The sequence below is a fragment of the Zonotrichia albicollis genome, chromosome 24 (genome assembly GCF_047830755.1).
Source record: "Zonotrichia albicollis isolate bZonAlb1 chromosome 24, bZonAlb1.hap1, whole genome shotgun sequence".
In the NCBI taxonomy this organism is placed as follows: Eukaryota; Metazoa; Chordata; class Aves; order Passeriformes; family Passerellidae; genus Zonotrichia; species Zonotrichia albicollis.
The window spans coordinates 2,819,698-2,840,765 of record NC_133842.1 but is presented as its reverse complement, the minus strand read 5'-3'; the positions used below and the strand labels follow the sequence as shown (position 1 = coordinate 2,840,765).

The 21,068-nt window shown below is 49.1% G+C and overlaps 1 protein-coding gene across 1 annotated transcript; it reads left to right on the top strand.

Moving 5' to 3' along the window:
- The first annotated feature begins 1,410 nt into the window (after positions 1–1,410).
- On the top strand, positions 1,411–20,649 carry LOC141731743 (olfactory receptor 14J1-like). Its single transcript, XM_074558249.1, has 2 exons — positions 1,411–2,223; positions 20,483–20,649. Exons 1-2 carry the CDS (start codon positions 1,458–1,460, stop codon positions 20,647–20,649), a joined length of 933 nt encoding a protein of 310 aa, XP_074414350.1. The 5' UTR covers positions 1,411–1,457.
- Positions 20,650–21,068: the final 419 nt, after the last annotated feature.

The window sequence follows — 21,068 nt, the reverse complement described above, 5'->3', positions numbered from 1 at the left end:
TGATCCAGGGGTGTGTAACTAGGGAAACTGAATCTCCTTTTGGATGTTCCTGTTAAATATCCTAATTAATCAACCTTAATAAATTGTTGAAATCAGGAGCTGGGTGTGCCCCATCCCCACTGGGACACCTGGAAGCTTCCAACACATCTGGTTGTTACTTTACTGTTCTAACACTGTTGCAAGGGTTTTTTTGGGTTTTTTTGCCTCTTTGGGTTACAGACAGCAGAGGGATGAGAGAAGCAGAACAGGAATTGTAATTCCAGAATCACAGAACATTCTGAGTTGAAAGGGACACACAGGATCATCAAAGGAATGTTTGAACATTTACAGGGACTCCAGAACTGCAACTTTGGGTGGCCAGTCTCTCTGCTGGGAGCCTCCCAAAGGGCCCTCAGCCACTCCTCAGCCCTGGGCAGCAGCAGCATCACCTCCGCAGGGCCCAGCAGGGCTCTCCTGAGCTGCCCTTGCCCAGCTGCACACAGAGCCTGCCCCAGCCAGGGCCCTGCACACAGGCAGGTTTCTGTAGGGCCCCGGCCAGGGCACACAGGCTGGGATGGGCTCTGTGAGCGCTGGCAGGGACAAGGCTCCTCTCAGGAGGGAATGTCCAGGCCCAGGGAGATGCTCAGGGAAGGAGAGGGAGCTGAAGAGAGCAGTGCTGGGGGCAGGATGAGGGCACTGTTGGTGTGTGGGAGGAGCCAGGCACAGCTGGGCACGGGAACACTGTCCTGAGTGCCCGGCTGTCTCTGCCCTGCCCTCTCAGGCACAGCACCACAACATCTTCTCTTGGTTCTGCCCTGCCCTGATATTGTCACTGTTGTCTGCTGCTCTCAGGGAGGCTCTGGCATTTGCAGCAACTGAGTAAGGCTCTGCCCTTGGCATTCCTGCCAGGCAGGGCTGTCCATGGGAATGGGGTGTCCAAGCTTCCCTGGAACCCGTGGGGCTGTGGGAAAAGCAGTCCATGGGAAAGGGGAATGAGCTGAGCTCCCTCCCTGAGATCCCATCATGGGCACAGCCAGGGATCTCCTTGCTGTGCCCTTCCAAGCTCTGAGCCCTCCTGGGTGCAAATCTGTGCCAGAGCCTCTGGGAGTTCCCTGAATGTCCCACGAGGAAGGGCAGAGATGCCTCAGCTGAGGAAATGCTGCTGTGTTTGCGAAGGGAGCTGTGAGTGTCCTTGGCACAAGGGGGTGCTGAGACCTTGCCCAGAGACCTTTAGAGAGGGTGAGAAATTCAGGGATCCCTTTGCACTGGGCAGGGTCTGGTTTATCCCAGGGTGACCCAGGAATGTGATTGTGCTCTGATTGCAGCCAAAGGTTCCCCCCAGAGCAGGAAGGGGGGTGAGTGAGTCCCAGCAGTAGGGACTGTCTACAGGGAATAGACCAGGTTTGGCTCCAGGCAGCCTCTTCTGACTTGTCACTGTCCTTTCTCCATGAACAGATCCCCATGCCCAGCCAGAGCCAATGTCCAACAGCAGCTCCATCAGGCTCTTCCTCCTGCTGGCGTTGGCAGACACGCGGCAGCTGCAGCTCCTGCACTTCTGCCTCTTGCTGGGCATCTCCCTGGCTGCCCTCCTGGGCAACGGCCTCATCATCAGTGCCGTAGCCTGCAGCCACCACCTGCACACACCCATGTTCTTCTTCCTGCTCAACCTGGCCCTCAGCGACCTGGGCTCCATCTGCACCACTGTCCCCAAAGCCATGCACAATTCCCTCTGGGACACCAGGAACATCTCCTACAATGGATGTGCTGCTCAGCTCTTTTTCTTTCTGTTCTTCATTTCAGCAGAGCTTTTCCTCCTGACCATCATGTGCTACGACCGCTACGCGTCCATCTGCAAACCCCTGCACTACGGGACCCTCCTGGGCAGCAGAGCTTGTGCCCACATGGCAGCAGCTGCCTGGGCCAGTGCCTTTCTCTACTCACTGCTGCACACAGCCAATACATTTTCCCTGCCCCTGTGCCATGGCAATGTCCTGGGCCAGTTCTTCTGTGAAATCCCACAGATCCTCAAGCTTTCCTGCTACAAATCCTATCTCAGGGAATTTGGGCTCATTGGAGTTAGTGTCTGTTTATGTTTTAGCTGTTTTGTGTTCATTGTTTTCTCCTATGTGCAGATCTTCAGGGCCGTGCTGAGGATCCCCTCTGAGCAGGGACGGCACAAAGCCTTTTCCACCTGCCTCCCTCACCTGGCCGTGGTCTCCCTGTTCATCAGCACTGCAGCATTTGCACATCTGAAGCCCCCCTCCATGTCCTCCCCATCCCTGGATCTGGCCCTGTCAATTCTGTACTCAGTGGTGCCTCCAGCCCTGAACCCCTCATCTACAGCCTGAGGAACCAGGAGTTCAAGACTGCCGTGTGGAGACTGATGAGTGGATAGTTTCAGGAACATTAAACTGCTGGCCAATTTCTGCCAATCACTTCTATTAAAAGACATCTTTCACACTTCTTGTTGCTTTGGTTGTGGTTTATTCTTTTTTTCCTTTGTATTAATTTTTCATATTGTCCATAAAGAAATGTCATTTTTTTTGCCATTTCTCATTTTGTTTCTCTCCAACTTCCCTGTGGCCAGAGACTGTGTCAATGAGGAGCTGCATTCTTGGTGGCTTTAAAGGAACTAAAGGATCTCCCAGCCAAGTTTTTTTTCCAGAGATTCCCTTGTGTTCCCTTCTCTGGAGCTGCAGCAGCAATGTCTGTGTGCAGAGCTGGGGGCAGATCAGTGTTGGCACAGCAGCTCTCCTCCTGCTGGCCACACCCTCCCTGATCCAGGCCAGGAGCCATTGGCCCTCTTGCCCACCTGGGCACACTGCTGCCTCATATCCAGCCTGCTGTCCATCAGTGCCCCCAGGTCCCTTTCGGCCTGGCTGCTCTCCAGCCACTCTGTCCCCAGCCTGTAGCATTGCAGGGGTTGTTGTGGCCAAAGTGCAGGACCTGGCACTTGGACTGGTTAAACCTTACCTTGTTGGATTTGGGCCCTGGATCTAGCCTGTCCAGGGCCCTGTGCAGAGCCCTCCTATGCTCCCACAGAATCAACACTCACACCCAGCTTGGTGTCATCTGCAAAGATGTCCTTGGTTCCATGGGGCCCCTCAGTGTTACAATGGCCTCCTTGTTACACCAGGCCCTGCACTGTCACACTGGTCTCCTTTGTTTCATGAGGCCATGCAGAGCAACAATGGTCTCCTTGGTTCCATGGGGCTTCACCGTGTCACAATGTTCTCATTGGTGCCACAGTGTCACAGTGGCCCCTTGGTTCCACGGGGCCCCAGGGTGTCACAATGGCCCCATGGTCACATGATGTCCCACGCTGTCACCATGGTCCCTGTGGTTCCAGAAGTCCCCTCAGCATCGCAATGGACTCCTTGTTTCCATGAGCCCACACAGTGTCACAACGTTCTTCCAGATTCCTTGAGGCCCCATCATGTCACAGTGGCCCCTTTGTTACACAGGATCCTGCAGTGTCACAGTGTCCCTTTGGTTCCATGAGGCCCCAGAGTGTCACAATGTCCCCTTGGCTCCTCTCGGCCCTGGAGCCTCCCAATGGTCTCCTTGGTTTTGCAGTGCCAAAATAGTGAAACTCCTTGGTTACACAAGGCCCTGCAGTGTCCCAATGGCCTCTGTGGTTCCACGAGGACTCACAGTGTCACAGTGCATTCCCTGGTTCCGTTTGGCCCCAGAGCACAACAATGGACCCCTGGTTTTATGGGGCTGCACGGTGTCACCATGGTCCTCTTAGTTCCACAAGGCCCTGCAGTGCCACAATGGCCCCAGAGTGTCCCATTCATCACAGAATGACAGAATCAAATAGGCTGGAAAAAACCTTTTGGATCATCAAGTCCAACCAATGTCCTAACACTGCCTTGTCACCCCGACCATGCCACTAAGTGCCACTGGAGAGGGACAGTGACTCTGCCACCTCCCCCCTGGCCAGCCCATTCCAGTTCCCCCTCACCCTTTCTGTGAAGAACCTCTTCCTACTGTCCAGCCTCAACCTCCCCTAGTGCAGCTTAAGGCTGTGTCTTCTTGTCCTGCCCTCCAGCAGATCCACACTCACACCTGGATTGGTGCCATCTGCAATTTGTGAATGGTGGACTGAATCCCCTCCCCCAGATCATCAGTGAAGATATTAAACAGGACTGGGCCCAGCACAGATCCCTGGGGGACACCACCAGTGCCTGGACACCAGCTGGGTGCAGCACCATCCCCACCACTCTCTGCACCCAGCCTCCAGCCAGCTCTTTACCCTGGGAAGGGTGAACATGTGCAAGCCATGGGCTGCAGTTTTTCCAGGGAATTCTGTGGCTTATGGTTTTAAAGGCTTTGAAGTCCAGGCACACAACGTCCAAAGCCTTTCCTGCATCCACAGATAGGTCACCTGGTCATAAAAGGATACCAGGTTGGTCAGGCTGGACCTGGCACCCCTAAATCCACGCTTGCTGGCTCTGATCCCTCAGCCATCCTGTGGGTGCCCTGTGATGGCACTCAAGGTGATCTGTTCCATAACCTTGCCGGGCACCCAGGTCAGGCTGACAGGCCTGGAGTTCCCCAGCTCCTCCTTCCAGCCCTGCTTGGGGATGAGCTCACACTGGCACCTCCAGTGCTCTGGGACCTCCCTGCTGAGCCAGCACTGATGGTAAATGATGGAGAGCAGCTTGGGGAGCTCATCCACAGCTCCCTCATCCCCCTGGGATGGATCCCATCCGATCCCATACACATCTGGGCATCTGAGAGGCTCAGCAGGTCCCCAGCTGCTTCCTCCGTGATTCCAGGGGGCTGTTCTGCTCCCTGTGCCCATCCACCAGCTCAGGAGAACACTACTCCTGAGGACAGCCTTTCCTAATATTGAAAATTGAGACAAACAAGGTGTTAAGTAGCTCAGCCTTGTCTTTATATTTAGTTACTGTATTTCCTACTGCATCCAATAAATAGTAGAGGTTCTGTTTGTCTGTTGTTTTGCTATAATTTTATTTATAGAAACATTTCCTGTTGTTTTTCACAGAAGTGGCCAGGTTAAGCTCTAGTTGAGCTTTCACCGCCTTCCTTTTCTTTTTGCATAACTTAACAACATTCTTAAACACTTTCTGAGTTGCCTGTTCTTCTTTCCAAAAGTGATGCACCCTCTTTTTACCCCTGAGTTCCCACAAAGGCTCCATGGGCAGCCAGGACAGCCATTTTCCTCAATAGATCATATTTTGCCACACTGGCAGAGGCTCCTCCATCCCCTTAATATTACTTTCATGAAGTGTGTCCATCCTCCCTGGACGCCTTTGTTTATAAGGGCTGTTTCCCTTTAAAGAATCAGTGCCTGATTCATTACTCCCCAAATCAGCATCCTAAATAAGCCAAAGTCTGCCCTTCCTAATTCTAGAGTAGAAGTTTTGTTGCTGCCCCTTCTTCTTTCACAGAACATTGAAAACTTGATTATTTCATGGTCACTGTGCCCCAGGCAGCCTCCAAGCCCCACATCTGCCACCAGCCCTTCTCTGTTTGTGAACAGCAGCAGACAGCTTTGGCAGTGGGAGTGTTATCAAAAATTTGGTAAAACAGAAAACTCCTTAACCCCAATGTAGCATTAAGAAGCAGCATTTTTTATTCAGGGGGATGCACGGAGGACAGCTCCTCTCAAAGCTGGGCATGTTGAAAACAGGAAAGTTTCTGTTTATTTTCTGTATTTTGCACAAACATTAATTGATTGTCCTGGACTAAACATACATATGATTATCATTTCCCCAAAATCATTAACACGTTTCCCCTTCCCTTTTGCATGCGTTCTTCTGTCCTTGAGGTCTCTCTGGTGGTCCCTGGTGCTCAGGGACCCCAATGTTCCAGTGGGCCTAGCTAAGCTGGCAGGACACTGAGGCTGCTGAACTTCCAGTTCCCCTTCTCACACAATGGGCACTGTGTGGTTTCCATAGGTGTGGGGTTTTGGAGAACAAGCTCCAGGTGTCAGCTCAGCTGGTTGAGACAATTTATCTGGTAACATGATGTCACAGATTGGACTGTGACATCACAGAGTGGGGTATATGAGGTCATTGAGCAGCTATGACATCATAGGCCATCTCTGTGACATCAGAGATCCATCTGGGACATCACAGGGCAGACTATGACATCACAGAGCAGGCTGTGACATCACAGAGTTTGCTGTGACATCAGAGGCCAGCTGTGTGACATTAGAGAACGGGCTCTGACATCACAGAGCAGGCTGTGACATCCCAGAGGGGCTGTGTGAAATTCCAGCAGGGCTGTGTCAGGTCACTGGGTTGGTCACTTCGCCCCAGCTCCCCCTCACAGTTTCTCCCAATAAGTCCAATGCTGTTCATGCCCAGCAGGGTCCCTGTCCCCCGGGATCCCCCCAGCCCACCTGGAGCCACAGCCTCCACTAAAGGATGTTCCACAGGATCTATCCCAGAGCCTGACAGGGGACAAGGGCCCAGGGCTGTGTGACCAGGACATCAGGGACGGGGATTATCCAGGTCACTGTGGCCTGGTTTGGGTTCCCCATGGCAGGAAAGATGTCTGGCAGCTGAAGCAGGGTCTGGGAAGGGCCTCCAAGGTGGGGCTGGAGCCCTTGGGCTGTGAGCAGAGGCTGAGGGAGCTGGGCTGGTCCAGCCTGGAGCGGGGAAGGCTGAGGGGCTCATCATCCCAGCCTGGCAGTGCCAGCCAGGAGGGGATGGAGAACACAGAGCCGGGCTCTTCACAGGGGGCTGGGGGGAGACAAAAGCCAATGGGTGGAAGGGGAAAGAGGGGAGATCAGCCAGGGAAAGAGGAGATGAAATGAGTCAGGCTAGTTTCACCATTTCCTCAACACCAAGAGCAGCCTGACCTCCCTTTTTCATCCACCACTGACAGCTTTGCAAATTAGGAATTGTTGGAGCTGTTTTGCCTCACTCAAGGATGAGCATCCTGATACAAGAACTTAATTGTATTTATATCTATCACAGAACCAAATTTGTCTAAAATTACTTTTAGTATGGAAATCACTTGTGGATGGTGCACTCATCAGGTGCTGCTGGGACATAGCACATAGCTCAGGGAAGAGCGTGATTTTTATAAACTGTGTCCTGTTCAGCTGTGGTCTGTTGGCCATGAAGAGAAACTTTCTGTGCCTCTGAGTCTCACCAGTTCCTGACCCCCAAAGGACACAAACCTGATAAGTTGTGGTTCCCACTCCAGTGGCGGCACTTACATCTCCCTCCATAGCCAGAGAAGAGCTCCCTTGTCCCAGAAAGTCCCTGGCAATGCAGGGATGAAGGAAACCAGACAGGCTGTGGGGATCAGGGGCAGGGCAGAGCCAGGGAGAAGAATGACTTTTGCATTTGATGGAGTTGTGCCTTCCCTTGGCGTTTTTGGCTGACAAGAAATGAACACCCCTCTGTGTCTCGGGCAGCTCCTTCTCCAAGGAAAGCAGGTGGGATTTGGAGCCAAGGAGCTGAAAGCTGCAGGTGCAGCCTGGGCTGGAGGGAGCTCAGATTTGCACAAGGCTGCTCTGAGTGCCAGGGCTTGGGCGGGGGAAATGGTGGGGTGGGGGTAGGGACAGAGTCTGATTGATTGTCAGCCATGAAGGGTCTTGATGTTCATATCCATTCAAACTGCATGAGGAGGTTCTTGGATTCAGTGTCAATTGGAGATGGCACATATCAATGAATTAACAGGAAAAAAAAACTAATCAGGACCTGAAAAATCCTTTCTCACTGTCTTTTTAAATATATTGCATTCACTGCGGATATACTACTGAGATCTGTCAAATTAACCAGAAATTATTTGAAAATTAAAATCAAATTATTCCCTGAGGCTTGACTTGCTCAGGTGTTCTCAATGTTAATGAGCCCTGGGGCACTGAATTCCTGCACTGAAGAGCTGAAGGCTGAACAAGCCTCTGCAGCAGGAAAATTCAGCAGCAGCCTCCAAGGTGCTGAGGATGTCAGCAGCCCCCAGTGAGGCCATCCCTGCCCAGAGACCGTGGGGGAATGGGCAGACAAGGAGAGCGTCCCTGGGGCTGGGGCAGCACAACTCAGAGGCACCAGCGGCTGCAGCTGGGAAATGGAGTGTGGAATGTGGCTGGGAAAGCCCTGCCTGGGCTGTGCCAAGCAGGACACACAAGCCCTGACTCCCATACCCCAAACAATTCTTTAAAGGTGGCATTTAAAGGAATTACAATTGTGTCCTCTGAGTTGGACTCCCTGTGTTGGGAATTTAGCTGCTAGAAAATGGAAAAGTACAAAACCATGGCTAATTCCAAGTCCTGCACCTGCACAGATAGCAGTGTCCTTGGGCCTAGCTGTAGTAAGATAACAAACAGTGAAAGAGACATGAGAAAAGAGAGATGTAACCCCTAAGGAATGAGGATGAGTTCATGGTATAGTTTAACCAATAGATTGCTTGGCTTACAGAATATTCATAAGCTTATTATTTGCTGTATAAGTGTCTGATGCTCTCTTCAATAAATGGAATTTGCTTATCACTCATATTGAGTGTCTGAGTCTCCCCTCACCGACAAATGGCTCGACCCCGGCAAAGGCATCATTCTTTGCGACATCCCTGGAAAATACCAACAAGAGGTTCTCAGGTGCTCAAAATAACCAAACAGCCTTTACTGGGAACTTTAGAAAATCAGAGAAACTTGGGCAAAATGTTTATTATGACATTGTAGTGGTTTTGGTTTTTTAATGTAAGATTTTTCTAATTGTGAGATTTCCTAATTAATGTATTGATGAGTGTGGTGGGTTTTATAGTCAGGTAATTATTTATGTATTAATTTTATTGTGAGATTAGATTATGAGAAAGGTGAAGTATGCTGAAAAATTTAAAAGGGTATAAAAGAAATATTTATCAAAAATAAATTTAAAAGAGAAAGGTAGTAAGAAATAAAATAAACTCTTTAGAACACTTTTTTTTCTCTACAACTTTTTCTTTTTGCTGACAATGTAAAGAAAGTAAACTTAAAATTTCTACTTAGTTTACTGTTTGTAGAATACTCTTGTTTTAAAATTTAATTCTGAAATGTTTTAAAGATGAGTTGTTTAAAGGTGACAGTTTTTATTATTTACTTTTAAAATTATTTTTACCTCTGGGAATAGAGATCTTCTCTTGGGGATAGTGGATTTTTTTTTCTCCCGCTTAATCTCTTGATGAAATTACAGTTATTTTATCATTTGTTTACTTTAGTATGGAAGTTTTTGTTTGATATTAATTTGAATTTTCGTTTTTATTTTTATGTTTAATAAAGGAAAATAGTTTTTTCTTTATAGTTTATAAGCGGATTTAAGTTTTAATAATAAAGTATTTTTTTTCTTTTTTTGGGGGGATTTGATTTCTTCTTTACTGACTTTGGTGGTTTTATATTGTTTTTTATATGCTTGTATTTTGGGATTTTTTTTATACTTGAGGGAGGATTGAAGTATTGAAAGGACTAATACCTCACCTGCCAGTACATTGTGGTGGAAGTTGTGGGTGGGTTGTGTTAGGATTGGTTTTATGGTTTGTTTTTGGGTTTTTTGTGTTTAATTTTAGTTGTAGGGGTATTTTGTATGGGTTGCAGGTTGTATAGGTTTATGGTTTGAATGGTGTTGGGGGAAGGGGACTTGATGGTAAGTTTTAATAGGTGTGGCTAACTTTAGAAGGGTGTCCTTTCCAGGAAGTTGAAAATTATGGCCGGGAAGAGACAGTCAGTTGTGTTGTAGTTTTCCCTTTATTTTATCCCTTCTGTTACCAGTATTATTTCTGTTCTTGTTGGTTCCTTATCTTGCTGCTGTTCCCAATAAATTGTTCTTATACCAGCCTGGGATCTTTGCTTTTGTGCTTTACACAAGAGGTGGGAGGGCAGTGAGGGCAGTGTGGTTTTAGCAGGAGCAGGAAATTGGGGAATCCCATTCCTTAACCCTGGCCCGTGGAAACCGAGCATCCCAGCTGGTCCCAGCCCCGGTGGCCATGGCAACAGCCTTGGGAGCGGGTCCATGGCTGGGGCTGTGGGAACCTCTTCCCTCTGGGGCCCAGGGACAGGAGTGGAGGGAACGGCTGCAGCTGAGTCGGGGCAGGCTCAGGTTGGATGTCAGGAAAAGGTTTTTGCCCAGAGGCTGCTGGGGCCCTGCCCAGGCTCCCCAGGGAAGGGTCCCAGCTCCAGGGCTCTCTGAGCTCCAGCAGCGTTTGGACAGCGCTGCCAGGCCCAGGCTGGCATTGTTGGGGTGTCCTGTGCAGGGCCAGCAGTTGGACTGGAGGATCCTGATGGGTCCCTCCCAGCTCAGCCAATTCTGTGGTTCTGGGATCCCATGAGCCTGGGGATGGAGCTGCCAATGGTTGCCATGGCAACGGGCTCTGGCTGCAGGCCTGAGCTGGTGTCCATGGCAACCACTCCAGCATGGGGTCTCCATGGAGCTGCCAAGGGACTGAGCATAGCAACAGGGGTCTGGTGATGGTTGCCATGGAAACTGACCATAGCAACAGGGGCTAGTGATGGTTGCCTGCTAAGGATCAGATTTGTCACAGGCCCTCAGAGAGGTTCCATGGGGACTTTCCAAGAGTCTCCAGGCTGTTCCAGAGCTGGAATGTCACAGGCACAGACAAGGGCTCCATGGAGACCTCCCAGGGCTTTCTGGGGATGGTAAAGAGCCCTGTGGTCAGAGGCAGTCACAGCCATTCCATGGTGACATCCCAGACGACTTTGGGCTGCCATGGCACCGATCTGTCACAGGCACTTGCAGGGGCTCCACAGTGACATCCCAGGAGTCCCCAGGCTGCCAAAGAGCTGGGATGTCCCAGACACTCACAGGGGTTCCTGTTATGAGGAAAGTTGGAGCTTCAGGCAACGTTTATTGGAGAAGCTCCTGTTGGGTCACGAGGTGCAGAAAGGATCCCCAATAGCCCCCATAGATCCCCAAATGTCACCGTTGAGTCAGAGATGACACAGACTCAGATCAGAAGGCTATGCACTAAATGCCACCTATTTTTTCTATCCTCTTCTTTTATGTCGTAGTTTGCTACAGTTGGACCTCTCTGGTCATTTAATCAACACATTTCACATGATTGGCCAATTAAGACAACACCCTTTAGTAAACAACTTCATGGAAAAAAACCCCAACTTATTACAAACATCATCAGGCTACCAGTTATTAATGTTTGTTTTATTTTGGGCCCTTCTGGGAGCTCCCCGGATGGGGAAAACACTCCTGTAGCAGTTCTGTGCCAAGTAAAAGGAGATGCACAGGACTTCTTTGGTCTTCACCTTCTTGCTTATTGTTATCATATCTAAAATTTTGCATGCTGTCTACACCAGGCTCATCTTGCTGGAAAAGCACCGCAAAATGGCTCTAAAATGTACGGTTTCAAGGTCTTTTAAAGTTGTCTCATCCAATTAACTCTTAAAACGTACATTATTTCTACTTATCTACACATAACTCATCCCTTGACTGTCCACATAACCTCTACTCTGTGCTTTCCTTGACCAATCACCCTCTGCCACCAACACTGAAGAAAATGGAATAGATGAAGAAGAAGAAAAAGAAGAGAGGGACTACACACAAATTCCTCCATCTTGCTTCCTATCTACACCATACTAAAAATCCCAAAACCTAAATTTCTCACCCAAGTGACATAGTATACTACCCCCTAATTTATTTCACACTTTGGTAAATTCTAATCTATCTCAATGTCCTGGAAGTCCTCTCCATGGGCAAAGGTTAAAGACAGTGTTTCTCTGGGGGTCAGGATCCCTCAGAGCAGGCAGAGAAATATTCCCTGTGCCCTGGATTACCACACATTTAACCTAAAATCCCTTATCCCTTAACATGTGAAGTTACCCAAAAAGGTTCCAGGTAAGATTAGATGGAGAAGAAATAAAGAATGACAGAAAGACAGAAGATCCATAGAAAGACACACACATAGGTACCAGCTGCTGGGGTTCCAGCATTGCTAACAGAGGAACCCCAGGAGAAGGCAGGATCCAGACCACAGGCTGGCCTCACACTCTGGCTTTTCACCCTTGGGCCTCCATGGGCCCACCCCTGGGGTGGGACTGCCAGTTGCTTGTCCAATCAGAGTCAGGGTAGCACCAGATGCTGGTATGTGATTGATTGATTGATTGACAGCTGGGCTAATCAGAGCTGGGTTAACATTTCCCCTGCTGTGTGATTGACAGCTCTGCCAGGCCAGAGCTGGGGGTGGGGCTCTGTCCAATCACAAACCAAGGCCTGACCCAGCCCTGGCCCCACACGGGCATTCTGAGCATCCCAAGGTGTCTCAGGACATCGATCTCATCCAGCCTCTGAGAGCGACCACAGTGACACTACGGAACCTCATGGAACCATTGATCAGTTGTGACAATGGAGATCCAAGGAAACTGGTGAGACTGTGGAATCCAGGAATCATGGAATCAAGGAGACCATTATGCAAATCATGGGCCCTATGGAAGCAAGGATCTATGATCAAAGTGTGGTTTGATTGGGATTGATTTAAAACAGAAACAAGAAGCCATTTTTTCACAGTGGGGCTGCGAGGGGCCAATGGACCCTTGTGACTCTGTTGGGTCTCATGAAACCAAGAAGCCATTGTGACATTCCCAGACCTCATGGAATCAAGGAGAATATTGTGACAGTGTGGGGACCCAGGAAATCAAGGGAACATGGAACGGGTCTGCTTGGTTTGGACTTCTGCGGATTCTCTCACAGGTTCCACTGAATTTGACATGTCAAGGGCCACTTCCCATCTGACTGTGAAGCACTGGGGCTCTGTGCTTTCCTGCCTATGGAAAAGAACTGTCTTTCTTGTCTAGGCTCCCATGGCTGAAATTAGGATTCCACGTCTAAAATTCTCTATATCCAAGGGTATTGAAGTGAAGGGAGACGACCCATCTTCATTGATCAGCATCGAGCTCCAGTTTATTGATTCAACAGTCACTTTTTATAACAGTGTTAATTAAGCTCATACATATTGCAAAATCCAAGCTCATCATAGGTCAGAGATTACACACCAACCCCTCCTTTTGTTCTCAATACCAAGATTTGTGTTCTCAAAACTTACTTTTACTTTCCCAAAACAGCCAAAGATAGAATGTTTACCTGTTATGAGAACCCTGCCTAAGAACCCTGGTATGAAAGGTTCTCAAGGCCTTCATGTTTGTCACTTTTGCTTTCCCATACCTTATCCAAGGACAAGATATTTACTTGTTATTAAAAACAACCTGAGAACTTCTGCTGTTTACATAATCGTGCCTGAGAATCTTGTTGTTTACAGAAACAGGCTTTGAGAATTTGCTCCTCACAGCTACCTTTTACTTTTCCATCAGCTGTATTTTTTCATGGCCTTTTTTCCTTCAAGCCATGTCTGAGCAAAATTCTACAACACAAGGGTTTCTCCCAAAGAAAATCTGCCAATACAGTCAAGTTTGGCTAGCCTCAGCCTCTGGTGACTCACTCTCATCTGCCCACGGCTTGATTGTTTTCCTCCTATGGAGACCACTTTGACACTGCGGGGTGTTTTGGAGCCAAAGGGCATGGTTACACTGTAGGAACTTGTGGAACCAAGGAGATCATTGTGACACTGTGGGTACCATGGGTCAAAGGGGCCATTGTGACACTGTGCAGTCCTGAGGAACCATGGAGATCATTGTGAGAGTTTGGGGCCTTGTGAAATGCAGGACATCATAGTGACACTGCAGGGTACGATGGATCCAAGGGACCAGTGTGACACTGTGGGGCCTCATGGAACCAAGGACATAATTGTGGCTCTGTTGGGCTGCATGGTCCCAAGGGGCCAGTGTGAAGCAGTGGGGATTTATGGAATCAAGAGGCCATTGCTGCATTTTATGGCCTCGTGGAGCCAAAAAGTCATTGTGATCCTGGAGGGGATTGTGAATCCATGGAGAGCATTGTGGCATTGCAAGCCCCCATGGAATCATGGAGACCATTGTGACACTGTGGGCCCACACAGAACCAAAGGGCCACTGTGACCCTGCAGTGTCTCATGGAAGGAAGGGGCCATTGTGACACTGTGGGAACTTGTGGAGCCAAGGGGATCATTGAGGCACCACTGGAGCCCATGGAACCAAGGGGCCATGGTGACACAGAGGAGCTTCATGAAACCAATAAATCATTATGACACATGAGGCCTTGTGGAACCCTGGAGACCATTAAGATCCTTAAGGACTTGTCTAACCGTTATGACACCTTAGGGCATCATGGAAGCAAGAAAACCACTGTGGCACTGCAAGCCCTCATGGAAGCAAGGAGCCATTGTGACGCTGCAGGGCCCTGTGGAAGCTACGAAACATGAAACAGGTGTGGCTGCCTTGGTCTCCCAGGAGTCACCTGACAGGTCTGACTGACCTTGGAATGTGGAAGGCCACTCTCATCTGCCCCTGAAACACTGGGGCTCTGGGCTTTTCTTTTTATGGAAAAGAGCTGTCTATTTTCTCCAGCCATCTATGGCCAAAATTTGGATTCCAACTCCAAATTTCTTTGTATCCAAGGATTGCTGCCAGAGAAAAGTTGCCAGAACGGACTTGTGCCAGACAGGCTGGTCTTTGATTCCTGAGTACCAGCACTCACCTGTTTTCCAAACACTAGAAAGTGCTCTGTGCTTTTCTTTTTATGGAAGAAAAACATCCCTCTTCTCCAGGCACAAATGTCAAAAATTAGGATTTCACATTCATAATTTCAAATATCCAAGGATTGCTCCAAGCAAACCTGCCAGGACAGACAGGTCAGGCTTCCCTTGGCCTCTGGTGACTGCTGTTAATCAGTTCCTGAAACATGGGGCTCCGTGGTTTCCTTTCTATGGAGACCAATGTTACACTGGGTGCCTTGTGAAATGAAGGGGCCATTGTGACACTGCAGAGCAGCATGGATCCAAGGGAACATTGTGACACTGTGGGGCCTCATGGAACCAAGGACATCATTGTGGCTCCGTTGAGCTGCATGATCCCAAGGGGCCAGTGCAAATCAGCAATGTGAGAGTTAGCCCAGCTGTAACTCAGAGTCAGCCAGATTTTACCCCGGAAGAACTGGGCGTGAGTTTGAAGTCCTAGGAGTTGTTCTTTTAACTTAGGGTGAGCTTGACAAATCCCCCGTAAGCCTTTAGTGTTGTTATGCTAAGTTGTCCAAATTCTATTTCCCTATTGGTTTATTGGTTACTTGTTTATTCTATATGGTTATTGTTCTGGTTTTCTAGCCCCAAGTGTCTATGTTGTTGCTTCCCCTTTGTCTCAGGTTTTAGGATCCTGCCCCTTGTACTGTGCTGGACTTCTCCATGTTTATTGTTTTTCACTCTGTTATTAAAGTTCATTTTAAACAACTCCATTGATCCTGTTCCTTTTCATTTTTGCCTCCCTCGCCCTGAAGTCAGGGAACCAGAGAGGTTTGTTGCAGCCACCTTCATTGTGACATTTGGCACCCAACCAGAGACCATGATATTCAGGGCTCCCTGTGCCAGTCATGTCAGCTGGGGTTAGCTGATGGATAGGCCAGTGCTCCCTGAGATTTTGGATTGTGCCGGGCCCGGCAGATTCATCGTTGCTTCAAGGGACCTTGCCCAGGATCAGCATGAATGATGATGGTTTCACCTGCATAGGAATGCAGGTGGGTTTGGGGAAATGGAAGACATTTATTGCTCATTTTGCCACTGTGTTTTTACAATATACACCCACATCCCATAACTGATTTTATGTGTCCCGGTGGCTCTTCCCCATAAGGCAGAGAAAGAGAAAAATGGGCAGCCAGATGTCCAAAGTAGAAAGGACCATATATGGATGCTTTAATTCTCACTGATCATGACATAATATTTTCAAAGAATGAATTAAAATGAATCATGAGGTGGATCATTAAAAATTTCCCAGACGTCTCTGCCAATGAAATCCATACCACTGAATTTTGGGACTCAGTGGGAGTTAAACTATACAATATTTCAATCAAAAGGGACCCCATTGCACCCATACCATCCTTGAGGCCCTTCACCAGCAAGCAGTGTGTCAAAAACTCAATCTGTTTGTCACTCCTAACCTGGGACCTCCCCTCAAACCTGCCTTTCTCAGACTATTTATGATGATCCAAGATGGCAATGGCCATGCTATCTTGCATGCCCTGGAGACTAAAGATGGAAGGAGCCTGAATGTGTCTCAGAAGCCCGACCATCCTCCCCTCCACCTTGGCTTGTCCACTTCCTGCTAGCACAACCTTCTCTTCTGCTCTGAATGAATCTCCAGACTCCACCCCCACAACTGCAGGTCAGGCCCCATTGTCAATCATTCCACCTTCACCCTGGGCCGTGCCTCCAGTTAAAGAAGGAGACTGGCAAATAGCCTCAAAACCCCTCAGTGCCCTGGTATGTTATGGAAGAAGGGGGGAGAATCCCAGGTATCAGCCATTGGTTTATGGGGAAATCAAGGATCTCTGTAGGGACTTTAAAGACCATAGGAAGGACTTACGTTGTTTTAATGGCCTAATGAGGGCCATGTTTACAGCACATCATAACTCCCTGTGATTTAAAATATATTATGACCATGTTGTTGTCACCTATAGAATACACCCTGTGAAAAGGGGGATGGAAGTGTTTACTAATTCAATTAATAGCAGACTATGCTACTAATGAGGCAAGGGCGGAATTGACTATCAACCATCTAGCTGGAGAAGGACAACACAGCCTGCCAGATGATCAAGCAGCAGATATCCCCAGAGAAGAATTGAATTATATCAAAGAGATGGCTTTGAAAACTTTAATCCAGGTATCAGATGGTAACACCCCCAATTTGGACAACCTTGGGTGGCTGCAGCTAAAGCTTTAGGACAATAACACCATCTTGGGTGCCTGTTAAGTAAGCAACCAACGCTACCTCCCTCACACTGAGTGGCCTGCTCTCAGACATAGGGACCATCACACAGGCCACCTTGCAGAACAGCGATAGAGTTTTTACTCTGGCCACATGGGCATGGCTGTGCAAACTCTGAGGGCAAGTGTTGCATGAACCTTTCCAGCCACAGTGAGTCAATCCACAAGAGCATTCAGGTACTGAAGGAAGGGTTCAAGAAGCTTCAAGTGGAAAACAAAGACTGGGTCAATAAACTCTTCCAGTCCTGAGGACTAAAGGGTTGGATGATGTCGAGCTAAAACAGGACTATTATTTCTCTTAGTGGTTGTTGTTGTTCAATTGTTAATTGTTTCATGTTTGTTTGGATGCTTTTAGAAAAACTTACAAAATTCTTTCTGTTCCATCTTTGTTGTAAAAGAGAAAGGGGGAAGATACCCAACACAGGCTCCTCATGGACTCCTTGGACAAGAGAACTGGAGGCCAGGAGGCCATGAAAACCTCTCAGAGACTCAGTGTGGGAAGGAAAAACCTTAAAAGTACCTAAAAGTATTCTTAAATCCATAAAGTACCTTAAAATCCTTGAGTCTCGCAAGGCATTAATGAGGCCGACTGAGTGTCAGTGCAAAGCTCTCAAGGGATTCATTAAAGCAGGTAATTGGGGCCATGATTGCACAAACTTCTCACAGAATCTGTATCAAAAGGGAAACACCAAGTACCCTAAAATAACTGAAGTACCCTGAAGTATTAATGAGCCCCAGTGAGTGTTGTTACTGACAAAGCCTCTCCATGGGCTAATTACAGCAGATAATTGGAGGCCATGATTGCACAAACCTCTCAGAGACTCCAAGGCAAAAGCCAAACCCAAAGTCCTTTGAAACACCTGCAGTCCCTGGAAGCATGAAGGAGACCACAGGGCCATTCCTGAGCAAGGCTCCCCAGGGACTCCTTCCAGCAGCTTCTTGAGGCCACTGGAATGTGGGCTAGGGGGGGATGCTGAGGGCAGGACAAGCGGCTGACAGTGCCCAGCCTGGCTGGGGCTGTGCCAGGAGGCCCCAGGGCCTCAGGACAAGGTGTCTCCTCACAGCCCTTGGTGGCACAGACCCTGCTGTGCCCCAGGACACCAAGACTATGCTTCTCTTTGTCCCCACCTGTCATCACTGCCTCCAGTTCTCTGCTCTGCCTGAGGCCTGGGGACACTTTTTCAGTCGTGTCCATCACTGGGACCCATTAAAAGTACAAGAAACTTTGGAGTTGGATTCTGCCTTGGAGTTCTGGAGAGGTTTCTTCAGCTCCCTCTCAGGGACTGATGTTCAGGGCCTGAGCACAAAGCCCCAGAGGCTCATTAAAGTCCTTGTGCTGTGTCTGTGCTGCTGAGCTGGGCTGGGCTCCTGGCACAGAGGCAGCTCCTGGTAACCAAGAAGAGCTTCAAAAGCACATTTCTCTTGATGAGCAGCTCTTCTGCCAGCCCAGCAGGGCTGGGGCACTGCCTGCAGGCAGTCTGGGCACAGCACAGAGAGTCACAGAGAGCTTCAATCAGTCAGGGCTGGGAAGGTGCTGAGAAGTGCCTGGGGCAGAATCACTGCCAGCCCTTGGCACAGGAACCTCTGGCTGCAGGACAATGCAGCTGCAGCTCTTGGATCCATTTCCTAAAGATGGAACATCCCAATGCCTACAGACTCTGTAAGTACAACCCTGAGTATTTCTGGTGTAGGGGAGGTGAAATGCTCATGAAGCTCTGACATGCTGAGGGTTTCTGATCAGTCATAGAATATTTACCAGCAAAGGATTTTGATAGGAAATAGGATATTTCCTAATATTTTTTATTCAGTTTTCTATTATTGGAGAATGTCAGGAAGGGAGGGTTAAATATTACAGGTATTATGAATTATTAGTTAATATCTTGTCAATGCCTGAGACATCCAAACTGTTCCTTTTAGTGATCAAAATGTTCACAGGAGATCCCTAATTTGGTTTCAGCCACTCTGCCCATGGACAGCACCAGCATCACCTTTGCTCTTAACCATCAGGCTCAGTCTGAGCTGTCCTTTCTCCAAGCTGAAAACAGAACCTACTCCCAGCCAGTGCCCTGCAAACAGGGAGAGTTCTGTAGGGCCAAGGAAAGTGCACAGAGATTTGGGGTCTGTGAGTACTGGCAGGGAGAGATCAGGAACAGGGAAACACCTGCAGGAGGGAAAAGCTCCAGGAAGCAGAGAGATAATCAGGCAATAAGAGAAAATAAAACACAGAAATGTTGTGGCAGGGAGACATTAGAAATGTCCATAGGACCCCCTCCAGTGCAGCCCCTCCCTCTGAACAAGCCCCCTCCCTCCTGTGCCCCAGCCAAGCCTCTGCCCTCAGGGCCAGGGCTCCAAGGCGTGCAGCCCCTCCTGTGCAGGCAGAGCTGCAGCAGAGCCGTGGGGCAGCTCTGCAGCCCTGGGCCCAGTTCCCTCTGCAGAGCACAGGGCTGGGAGCAGCTGCCCGGCCTTGGGGGCTCTGGGAGGTGGCACCGCTGGCTCAGGGTGATGCTGTCCCCAGTGCCCAGCTCTGGGCAGTGCTGTCAGTGCAGCCAGGGAAGGAGCTGCATCTCCCTCAATCCAATGCCATCATAAGGACACTTGGAATTCTCCCTGAGATTTCAGTCCAGGCTGGGAGCTTCAATCCAGGGTGCAAACCTGTCCTAGACCATCTCTGAGTTATAGGATTGATGGGGAAAGGCAGAGGTGTTCTGAGACTGAAAGTGCTGCTGGGTTGGTGAAGTAAGCAATGTGAGTACTTGACTACAAATGTGGAACTGGGCTGATGTGGATCCATCTGCTCTGAGTACCTGGGGCTTTTTAAGAAAAACATGGGAGTGTGAACATTCTCCATTTGAGAAAAGAGAAAGCCCAGAAAAACTCCAAACCAAATGAAGTGACAGACCATCTCCCCTCAGTCACCACTCATCATATTGCCTCAGGAAACTCACTCTATTCTACCAGAGTGCAGTAAAAATTCTGTGGGTTTCCGATATCCAACAGCAACAGTTGAGATGCAGGGGAAGTTTATAAAGAAAACTCAGAGCTCAAAAATCTGAAGACCATGTCTGTGTGTTACAGAGGAGGGTGTATGGGAAATGTTTTTGCTAATAAGTCTAACTCTTCACTGTCCTGTTCTTAATGAACAGGGCCCCATGTCCAGAGGCAGCAAATGTCCAACAGCAGCTCCATCAGCCACTTCCTCCTGCTGGCATTGGCAGACACGCGGCAGCTGCAGCTCCTGCACTTCTGCCTCTTGCTGGGCATCTCCCTGGCTGCCCTGCTGGGCAACGGCCTCATCATCAGCGCCGTAGCCTGCGGCCACCACCTGCACACGCCCATGTTCTTCTTCCTGCTCAACCTGGCCCTCAGCGACCTGGGCTCCATCTGCACCACTGTCCCCAAAGCCATGCACAATTCCCTCTGGGACACCAGGAACATCTCCTACAATGGATGTGCTGCTCAGCTCTTTTTCTTTTCTTTTTTCTTTTCAGGAAACTGGGGCTCACTGTAGTAAGTGCATGTTTGGAATCTGGTTGTTTTGTGTTCATTGTTTTCTCCTATGTGGAGATCTTCAGGGCTGTGCTGAGGATCCCCTCTGAGCAGGGACGGCACAAAGCCTTTTCCACCTGCCTGCCTCACCTGGTTGTGGTCTCTTTGTTCGTCAGCACCTCATTTTTTTCCTACCTAAAGCCCCCCTCCATCTCCTCCCCATCCCTGGATCTGGCCCTTTCAGTTCTGTACTCGGTGGTGCCGCCGGCCCTGAACCCCCTCATCTACAGCCTGAGGAACGAGGAGCTCAAGGCTGCAGTCTGGAGACTCATGACTGCATGGTTTCAGGAACACTGAACTGCCGGCCAGTTTCTGCAAATCACTTATAATAAAAGTCATCTTTGATACTTCTTGTTGTTCTCAGTTTGGAGGTGTTTTCCTTGTATTACTTTTTAAATATTTTCCACAAAGAAATGTCATTGTTTGTGCCATTTCTCATTTTGTTACTCTCCAACTCCTCTTTGACCACGGATGGTGTCAATGAGAGGCTGCACGGTCAATGCTTGAAAGGAAATAAAGGATTTCCTAGCAATGTTTTCTGCAGAGATCCCCTTTTGTTGTCTTCTCTGGAGCTGCAGCAGCAATGTCTGTGTGCAGAGCTGGGGGCAGATCAGTGCTGGCCCAGCAGCTGTGCCCAGCAGCAGCAGCAGCATTTGGTGTTGCCAGTGCTGCTGCCATGGCCCTGCCCCGCTGCCCTGGTGGCCCTGGTGTTGCTG

What these genes read in the sequence shown, in the direction of transcription:
- LOC141731743 (XM_074558249.1), top strand. Translation starts at nt 1,458, where the DNA reads ATGTCCAACAGCAGCTCCATCAGGCTCTTCCTCCTGCTGGCGTTGGCA. An exon ending in CATCAGCACTGCAGCATTTG is followed by an intron (nt 2,224 to 20,482) that starts CACATCTGAAGC and finishes CCTCATTTTTTT; the next exon opens with CCTACCTAAAGCCCCCCTCC.